This window comes from Myotis brandtii, unplaced genomic scaffold (genome assembly GCF_000412655.1).
Source record: "Myotis brandtii unplaced genomic scaffold, ASM41265v1 scaffold324, whole genome shotgun sequence".
Lineage (NCBI taxonomy): Eukaryota > Metazoa > Chordata > Mammalia > Chiroptera > Vespertilionidae > Myotis > Myotis brandtii.
In genome coordinates, this window is record NW_005362439.1 from 3,888,182 (window position 1) to 3,898,627 (window position 10,446).

General features: G+C 41.2%; 2 protein-coding genes across 2 annotated transcripts in view; both read right to left on the bottom strand.

Moving 5' to 3' along the window:
• The window catches only part of FNBP4 (formin binding protein 4), a 35,376-nt gene extending 35,144 nt beyond the window's left edge, over positions 1-232 (bottom strand). The window contains 1 exon segment of the mRNA XM_005870867.2: positions 2-232. Within this exon segment, the coding sequence (XP_005870929.1) occupies positions 2-187 (186 nt within the window). The 5' untranslated portion in view covers positions 188-232.
• A 1,547-nt stretch (positions 233-1,779) lies between these two features.
• The window catches only part of NUP160 (nucleoporin 160kDa), a gene marked incomplete at its 5' end in the record, with an annotated part of 37,632 nt that continues 28,965 nt past the window's right edge, over positions 1,780-10,446 (bottom strand). The window contains 8 exons of the mRNA XM_014543291.1: positions 1,780-2,745; positions 3,582-3,686; positions 5,000-5,125; positions 6,306-6,447; positions 7,479-7,580; positions 8,328-8,451; positions 8,607-8,717; positions 9,520-9,580. Coding sequence (XP_014398777.1) covers positions 2,656-2,745; positions 3,582-3,686; positions 5,000-5,125; positions 6,306-6,447; positions 7,479-7,580; positions 8,328-8,451; positions 8,607-8,717; positions 9,520-9,580 — 861 coding nt within the window. The remainder of the gene's footprint in view (positions 2,746-3,581; positions 3,687-4,999; positions 5,126-6,305; positions 6,448-7,478; positions 7,581-8,327; positions 8,452-8,606; positions 8,718-9,519; positions 9,581-10,446) is intronic.

Genomic DNA, 10,446 nt, shown 5'->3' on the forward strand with positions numbered 1-10,446 from the left:
CGGGTTCGGGCTCCGGGTCCCGGCCCGGCGTGCTGCTCCGGGGACCCGGCGGAGAGAGCTGCAGGATAGGCCTTCGGCCGGGTACCACCCGGGACTTCTTCCCCATCGCGAGCCCGAGCGCGAGGTGCGAGCGTCGGGAAGCCGAGAAGGGCGGTGCTCGGCGCGGCGCTGCGTCATCAATATTCATGCCTCGCGACACCGCCTCTTGCGAGGATCCGCTTTTAACGGCGGAGCGCGGGTTGCGCAAGCGCCTTGAGCCCTGTACAGTCTTCTGGCTCCTCCCCCCAGGGGGGGAGGGCGGGCTTTATTCACAGAGCTAGGCTATTGGCTATTTTGGCCTATTGAAGGGGACTATAGCCAATGGAAAAAGGAAAAACGAGTGCGCGTCAAGCCAATTGTACGGAAGGGCCTGAGTTTAGAATGATTTCCCCCGCACCTCCGGCTCCACCCATGCGTCTTTTGCGGAGTCTTTTCTTTACCCGCTTGTCTTCCATGTTGTGCCTGTTTTCTGCCTACCGTTCCTTATCATTTGTCCTTTAGGAAGGTGGGCTGCTTTCCAGGTCTTTCCCCCAAGTTTCTCTCTGATTATTGTGGCTTACTTTGGGTACAGCATTGAACAGTAAATAGAGTACTGGGTCTTTTATGCTTTTGTAAATTTTTTCTTAGGGCATAACGATGATGTAGTGTTGCTTATCAGTTGGGGGGGGGGGGAAATCACTAGAAATTACACTACATACGAGGTAAAAGCCAGCTGTTGCGGTGAGATACAGGAGCTTCCCAATCTGGCCCACTGGTAGCCTTAACCTGCTTGATGTATATCTTCCTTTGCACTCTCCTTTTCTAACCCCCAGCCCCCACCCCTTTTCTGGAGCCAGCCACTAGGAACGTCACCTGTCTCACCTTAAGTCCTTCACATTATCTGGAATAACTACTGCATCACATGGCGAATTTTTTTTAATACCTCAAGACCCGTGCAGGCATTACCTCTCTGAACCTTCTATCTCAATGTTGAGCTCCTCCCCAGCACTTGGCGTTTATTTATACTGTTGGTACTCATTTACCCCTTCTAAATTGAGCTTAAGAAATCCAGTGGGATATATTTTTATACCCCTGGCTGCTCAGTTTTTACTAAGCATACTAATAATACCTAACATTTATCGAACACTTACTATATGTCAGGTACTAAGCGCTTTATAAGTAGAATTGCATTTAATTCTCACAACCGTGTGGGGTAGAGATCATTATGCCCTACTTACGGATGAACCCTCATATTGGTTGTTGAGGTCCCTGTAAAAGCTGGCCAGTGTCTTATGAACTGTCACCATGGCAACCACTGCTTTGATAAGCAATACAAAGGATAGGTTTCTTCAACAGTGCTGATCTCAAGCTTCTTATCCTCTAGAAATGGCAACAACTAGGTTTGATATTTTTCAGACTGTGGGTTATGTATGATCCATTAGTCACTCATGAAAACAGTAAGAGGATACATCTCTTGTGAAACCTTTGTTTTCTTGCTGTAGTTGGAAGCCACAGGTTTATAATGCTGGGAGGACAAGGGCTCTCTCTCCCAGTCCCAAATTGCCTTAAACATTTCATATTTATCATGACAAAAGTTACAATAAAAAAGAACCAAATACCACAATTATCTACCAATAACAATACCACAGGGAAACTTGTTATTTAAAATATATAATGTAAATATGGTGTTGATATTATAAAAAAGGCTTATGAAAAACTCAAGGAAGGTCAAAAGGTATACAAGCAAATATATACAGATGGTTTCCTTAAAAGATAATTTTAATATACAGAATAAAATGCAAGATCTTATTTTTCACTTTCCCCAAATTCGTGGGCATGAATGCTTTTGAATCTGACCAGGAACATTTATATTTTGGCCCAATACATGATTAGACTAACTGTATGATCAAGTCCGGCTTGATTATTATAAATCACAGAAGTTAACAGAATTTACTTTGAAAAATTTATTACTTTTATAGAGGATGGATTTCTAATTTTTTCTTAGCTAAGAGTTGATTCAACTTTAGCCTGAGAACCAGATTCAAAATAAGATATCTTCTTTGACAGCTGGTCTTTGTTTAGGCTTAATCTAGGCAAGTTATTTAATACTTTATTGAAGATCATACAAAAATTCCACAATAAATAATGAAAAGAGTATGTAAAATCATAGCCTCTGTTTGCAATACAGAAAATACATGTCAGTTCTGGACCAAAATAATCATTGAAATACAAAAAGTGAGAGGGAAGAATGAAAGGATTTGCAGTGACTGCTTTTGGTGGTCAGCTACAACAAACCAACAACCATCACCCGTTTGGAAAGTGAAGGTGGGTTTAATTTGCAGATAAAGAATGTCTCCGGTAGTTTAAAAAAATATAAACTCTAAAAAAGCTTGTGAATCATATACAAAAGCAGCTGTTCGAGACCCAAAATGAAACCGGAAATTGTATGTTAGCACCGCCAGCAAGCGCAGGTCCTGTGACTCCTCTGTCCAACTCTCTTACGCAGAATGCAGACTTGAATGTTGTACACATCATTTACAGGTATAAAAATTAGCCTGGAGTACAGGGTTCCTGTAGGGTAAAGTCTTAAGCCCTAAGAGGCACCAAGCGGTTACAAAGGCTAGGCGACCATCTGGATCACAAGTTCCGACGATATAATAAATCCCGTGTTGCCTTATCAACTTTTTGTTGGTAGTCCTCCAATTTGTCAAGTATTTTCTGCGACAGCTATTGGAGAAAAGGAGGAAATCATTACAAAATATGTCAAGGACTGCAAAAGACTGAGGCTTTCATTTTGACTTCACCAAGCAGATTCCCGTAATGAAGATGTTAGCCACTCTGCTTCATTTAATCACTATCCAGTATATGAGTCTGCTTTGGGACTCTACTGATAAAACTGGATTTCTGTTATACTAGTATATATAATACTCCAATCCTGTTTGCCTAATGATTTTCCAATTATGCAAATCACACCAAGATCTTCAATAAAAGCATTGCCAGCTCTCTTCCCAGAACCAGAGAGGCCACATCTGATTTAACTAGTCATTTTATTAGACTAGAGGCTCAGTGCACGAAATTCATGCACTGGGGGGTGGGGAGGGGGTGAGTTTGTTGTCCCTCAGTCCGGCCTGCACCCTCTCACAGTCCGGGAGCCCTTGGGGATGTCTGACTGCTGGCTTAGGCACGTTCCCTTTGGGCCTCTGGATAGCGGGCCTAAGCCGGCAGTCAGACATCCTTAGCGCTGCCGCCACTGCTGCGCTCGCCAGCTGTGAGCCTAGCTCAGGGCTTCTGGCTGAGTGGTGCTCCCCCTGTGGGAGTGCACTGACCACCAGGGGGCAGCTCCTGTGTTGAGCATCTGCCCCCTGGTGGTCAGTGCGCGTCATGGCAACCGGTCGTTCTGCTGTTTGGTCAATTTGCATATTAGCCTTTTAGTATATAGGATTGAGGCAGCATGTTAGGGGAATACATGGTGCTGCCCTTTCCTTAACTCCTTGAGAACTGGAGATCCAGCTGTCAGATGTAACAGCTAGTGCAGGGGCATAGAGAGGAAAGGACTGACTCACTGCAATGTTGTGACTGTTGGCACTATTCTCTCCCAATACTTGGAGAAGCTGATCAATGGAAGAGTATGGGAGCCACACCATTGGAGCCGTCGCAGACAGTGGAAACTGAAAGAAAAAATATCTATAATTTAAAGAAAACCAAAAAGTAGACCATTTCTTCTGGTAGTTACTTTCATAGGCTTTGATAACATAAAATGTTTTACTTTTTTTTTTCTTCACAGTAAGAAATTGCATGAGTGCGCGCATGCACACACACACACACACAAACACACACACAGTTGGAACCCCACCTACCCCCTTTCTCTTTCCAATTGGAGAACTTGTGCTTTTCTCAAATATGAAATCAAATATATTTTTAAATTCATGTCATCTCTTATTTTAAAGGAACCCTAAGACTCCTAAGTTTATCCCATTAAGGATAAACATACTCAACAAAACTTCTCTAAAATATCAAGGAATGATACTATTTTCAGTCTAAAATTTAGATTCCAATTATCTGGGAAAAAAAGGTTTGGAAAGAAAAGTTTAACTTTGAACGTTCTGAATACTTTCCTGAGAGTTTGGGAGCTTGGCTCTGCTGTTAACTAGACTTGGATTTTAAATGCGGCTCTATTTACCATCTGTGTGAACTTTCGCAACTTCAAGTTAACACCTGAGCCTGTTTCCTTATGGGTTAATAAAAGGGGATTAAAACAATCCCTTATAGGCTACTGTAAAGATTGAGAAAACACTGGTAGAGATTCAGCATAGTCTTCACACACAAAATGCCATTTTGTTCTTATTTACCTCCCTCTTCCAAGTACTAACTAAAGCCACACTCCTTTGATGGAGAAAAATGAAAGTATTCCCATTTTATAAACAGGAAACAGAAGACTCTTAAGAGTGCCAGTCCCTAATCTTGGAGAAAACTAGTTGTAAAAATTACTAACAATTAAGGTTAAATCTACTACTCTGTAGTCTAATTGTTTCAGTTCCTGATTTTACTTAGTGTGCTAACAGAATGAAATGAAGTGTTATGTATACACTAGAGGCCTGGTGCACAAAATTCATGCACTGGCGGGGGTGGGGTTCCCCTCAGACCAGCCTGTGCCCTCTCGCAGTCCAGGACCCCTTGGGGGATGTCTGCCTGCCAGCTTAGGCCCAGTTCCCTGCGGCCCTAAGCTGGCAGGCGAACATCCCCCAAGGGGTCCTTAACGCTACCGCAGAGGCGAGAGAGGCTCCTGCTACCGCTGCTGTGCTTGTCAGCCATGAGACCGGCTTCTGGCTGAGTGGCGCTCCCTCTGTGGGAGTGCACTGACCATTGGGGAAGCTCCTGCATTGAGCATCTGCCCCCTGGTGGTCAGTGGGTGTCATAGCGACCAGTCATTTCGCCATTTGGTTGAGTTGCATATTAGCCTTTTATTAGATAGGAAGCCTACCTCAATTCCAAAGTACTGGTGTCCTTTTCCCAGAACAGCATCCACATATTCTGAAACCAAATCCACAGCTTCTTCCAAAAGGTCATAATTTAAGTACAGACGGAGCAACTCAGCGGCATCAACCTTCTGTAAAGAGTCAGCAATTAAAAACATCTGCTTGTTTCTATCTTACTTAGGCAATAATCAAAGGATGTTGTGTCTAATTCTCTTCCACTGATACTTCTCAATAAGAATAAAAGAGCACCCTGGTTTACTTATCTTGGTTTATTTATCTTGGGATAAGGTTTGGATTCCCAACAGCCCAGTTACCCTCTGGCACCTAGTGAGGTCCTATCCGTTAAGTGGCCTTCCTCTCCTGATTTGTGATGTAAGACACATTTTAATTCTTTTCTACTTGTTTCCACAGTGGTAAACCTCCCCAGCAATGCTGAGTACTAAAGACAATATATTTACATCAATTCCCAGAAATAAACAAATGACAAATGCCAAAGAAGTTAAAAGAATCATCAACTTTAAAAGCCTGAATTAAATTCATATTTAACTTAGGGTGTGAGAAAAGTGAATACAGCCTCAGTTTGGAAGGGCTCCATTCACATTAATTAGGCTTTCTGTATCCTGATTGGATCACAACCAACCTTTACCATCTTAGCTGCCTTCTCTACTTTCTAACTTAAAAAAATGACTTTCTGGACGTTAAGCTTTACATTCCCTCCTTCTCTATTCTTACAAGGCATTTCAGATCTAGTACTTCTCATACTTAAGAGTGCATCAAATTAAATTAGGAGCTTGTTAAAATATAGATCCTGCTTCCTAACTCCAGGAAAGTTGATTTTGTAAGTCTGGAATGGGATGGGGCCCAGGAATATATATTTTGAAGAAGCCCACTATCCAAATAATTCTGAAACAGGCTGTCCAAAAATCCAACTTTGACAAAAATGAAAGACTGCTGTAGTAATTTGAAAACTACTCCACCCACTCCTGTTAATTTTTTGAGTAGGGAATAGTAAATACTGTGTCATGCATATACTCACTGTGCTAAATATACTAGTACATTCATTGTTCAGTGAGCACACAAGCAAGCATTAACTTAATCACTAACCTGCAGAACTTTAATCACTCAGTACTTCATGTGGAATAGAAATTAAAACTGTTTTGTTTTTAGCTAAGATTGAGAAGCTGCCCAAAGTATATAAGTCAGTATATTTCCATAAATTATTACTCTTTATATTTTTTTTACTCATCTCAGAAGTTATTCAGAATCTTAAAGATCAGCTTCTTATTCTCTACAAGTGAAGATACCACTTACCTTGTAACTGTTTATAAGCCAATTAGGCAGAGGCACTCCATGAGACAAAAGCTTGTTGATTACACAGTGGTGGTATAAGTTATTTTGGACTTTGTACCTTTCCAGGTATGTTGATAACAGTCGCCATGCTTCATCTGTAGCACTTGATAAAAGAAAGACTAATGAGTTCCAGATTCTTAACAAATATTTATAGTACCATGTATTTACAAGGAAAAAAATCTTTGGTTTTGTCTGGTTTGGCTCAGTGGATAGAGCGGCGGCCTGCGGACTGAAGGGTCCCAGGTTTGATTCTGGTCAAGGGCACATGCCTGGGTTGTGGGCTTAGTCCAATATGCAGAAGGCAGCCAATGAATTATTCCCTCTCATCAATGATGTTTCTATCTCTCTTTTCCTCTCTAAAATCAATTTAAAAAAATTGTTGGAAGCTCACAACTGAATTAATAATATAGCTAAATGACACTTAATATTAGGGTCAATGTGACTTTGGGGTAGTACTAGAAACTAGATGACTTAAAGTCTTATATTTCCTCTCCCACTAACCACATATTTACTGGACTAACAATTCACTTAATTTCTTCCAAATTTCTAAAATAAGAAAAATGGCTTAGATTACTGTTTTCAAACCTGATCAAGCACTATAATCATGTACGGGCCGCGAGTTTGACATGCTTGATGTACAAGTTCTGATTTAGAAGGCTAGGGTGTTATCTCATAATCTGTATTTTACTTTTTTTTAAGAGAGAGAGGATGGGAGAGAAAGAGAAATATCGATTGGTTGCTTCCTGTATGCACCCCGACCAGGGATCAAATCTGCAACCTGGGTCTGTGCCCCGACCGGGAATCGAACTAGCTGGCAACCTTTCTGTGCATGGGACAGTGCTCAACTAACTGAGCCACAATGACCAGGTCTCGTAATCTATATTTTAATAGTGATTCCGGTGTGCTAATTTAGGGGTTAAGAGACTTCCAAACTGTAAAATGCTACAACTCTAAAGTGCTATGCTACATGATACAGACTGTAAATGCATTTCAAGGAAGGAAAGTTTTGAGAATTAGAGTTGTCAGAGAAGCACTCTGAGAAACGGAGATAGTCAGGCAGACACTAATTGGCTGTCCTAGGGAAGTACCTGGAGGGTGAGCCATCGCAGGGTCGGAGGAATACTAGGGCTGTACCTGGACTCCTTTGTGGTGATGACTGAAGAGAGCTGATTGGCTGCTAGCCAGGCCCAGGCTTCTGCTTGTGCTGCCTCTCCTCCAAACTGCAATTTGATGCATCTGCAATGAAAATGGTTCCACACACAATAAACCAATTTGCTGAAAAGCACCACCTTACTTTGTTACTAAAACTAGAGATAAGACGACAATTTTAGCTCTAGTCTATTCTGAATTCACTACTGGGGTACTGGCTCTTCTCCCTCCTCATAGCCAAAAAACTGAATGACCCACAAGGCCATTAATAAATGTTAAGAGATTATTTACTTTCAAGAGAAAATTGATGTTGAAAAATTCTGGAAGTTGGTATTTCCAATTCACAAAGTACTTGACCAATATCTAGGTATAAGGTAACTTCAGGAAGGAGTACTTTTTAAGAATGCTTCCAGGGACCAGATGTCCTAAAGGACTGAAAAGAGCATACCTTGCCTAAAATGGACACAACCATTCTTTTTTTTTTTTTTTGGTGCCCTTCACCGGAATCGAACTCAGGACCCTTCAGTCCGCAGGCCAATGCTCTATCCACTGAGCCAAACCAGCTAGGGTGACACCACTATTCTTAATCCAGGTTATCTACTGTCCTGTAGGAATGAGGTCCAGGAATGTCAGATCTTCTCAAGAGAAGTTATAAATCAATTAATTAAAAAAAATCACAATTGTCTAAAAGAAATTAAACAACCTTTGTGTGAACTAAACAAAAACACTGGGTTATATATAGGAAACTGGCTTGTGTGACCCCTGCTTCACACTAAGCAACAGCACTTTTGCATTAGGAAAATTAAAACTATGAAAAGACAGTGTCATACATACTTGAAAGCAAGGCCCTCAAAGACTGGCGTTAAGGGAAGCTTAAATGTCTGACACAGTGATATGGCAGTGTCGAAAAGGCCAGCTTGAACCAAGAGAGTGACCATCTCCTCTGCTGATGAGCTTCCTATGGAAATGGAAAAGCACCACTCAGTGCAACCAGAGGTATATGCAAATGAGCCCCCAAACTGTTGACAAGTATCCAGAATAACAATGAAAAGCGTTATAGCCATCTAGCATGCCAAGTCCACTACTGGTACCGACAGACTAATGCATCCCTACCTGCAACAGCAACTGCTGATGGCTCATGCTGAGCCAGGGCGAGGCGCACTCGAGCCAAGGAGCACTCTTTCTCCAGGTCTTCCAGGTCCAGGATTTCAATCTGCCGATTCGCTATCAGCCAAAGACAAACAATTTCAATTCTCAAAGTACAAAGGAAGTGCCTATGAGACTAACCTAACCTGTCAATTTCCACTCAATATTAAGTAACTTTCCATTTAATTTCCAAAGGGAGAAAATGGGAGGCTCCATAAAGGTTAACTTAAAAAATAAAGCAACAGCTGAGTCAAATCAAAGCAGTACTGCAGTGAGGAGGTGTTTACAAGGTATTCTACATACAATTTCATTTAAACCTTATAACTGTAAAATACTATCTCTATCAGTAAGAAAGGAACATGCCCAAAATGAGAGGCAGAATTGAAACCAGGTGTCCCACTCTAGAGCCCAGGCTTCTGAGCAAGGTATCATGCCTCCATGGTAGTATAAAGGAGCCTGATAAAATAAAAGCTTGCTATGAAGCTGATTTAAATACAACAAGCAACAAAACATACTTTCAAAGCATTTTCATGTCTCATACAGCCATACCAAGTTTTGAAAGGGCCACCAACCAACTTTTAGCAGATTAAAATAACATGATGTTTTTCTCTCTGTTTCTCCCTCTCCATCCCACTCTAAAAATCAATGGAAAAATATCCTCAGGTGAGGATTAACGACAAAAATATAAAATAACAAAAATACAATAAAAAGGAACTCTACTATATAACTACTAGACATATGTAATATATAGTATATTACGATATAACTATATATACTGCAGAAGTATATTAAAACATATATAAGTCTAAATATTACTACTATAACACAACAACATAATTAATTACTGTCCAGCAAAGTATCAGTGAGACCCCTGACTCACTCGGGGCAGCAGTGCACTCTCCATCATGATTCCTCTTAGGGGATGCACCAGGGCGATCATACTGAAAAGACAAATTTATTTAACTGAAAAATTACCATTTTAATTTGAATCCAGAACTTTCCTGCTTAAATTCTCTCAACATAAATTATTCAACTAGCACAGCTTCTCTTATTAAGGTACTATAACTATCAGACAAAGAAATGTGGTGTTTGCCAGGTTGGCTTACTTAGCTCTAACATGTTATTGGATTTGGACTTGTTACAAGGACATGGATTTGATTTCCGTATAAGCCACCTGACTTTCCATGGTTGCAGTTATATTCTCCATGGAGAACTCTGGGAAGCAACCTACTAAATGTAGGAACTATACAATAGAAGTAGCTGGGCATATATGACATCAGCATGACAGAAAAAAGTCAAAGTATACATCGACATCCTTTAAAACAGTAATTGTAGATGGAATGAATAAAAACAAATGAAATATTTATTGAGCACATTTTGCAGGCCAGGCACTGTCACAGTTCTAATGCCCTAACAATTCTATAATGTAGACATAAACATCATTATCGCTTCTGCACTGGTGGGGGGCATGGCCTGCGGGGATCAGCCTTCTGTGGGAGCCTGCTGTGGGAGCACCGCTCATCCCGGTCAGCCGAGTGGCACTCCCACTGTGGGAGCGCACTGACCACCAGGGGGCAGCTCCTGCATTGAACGTCTGCCCATGGTGGTCAGTGCACATCATAGCGACTGGTCGACCAGTCGTTCTGGTAGTTCCACCGTTAGGTCACTGGGCTTTTATATATATAGATTTTATGCAAGAGGATAAGTGGACAGCATAAGATTAATTTGCTTTTAGTTAGTCAGGTCTAACTCCAAAAGTGCTTTGTAATACTTCTTCCTATAGTGATTCTGAACTTGGGAACTGAAG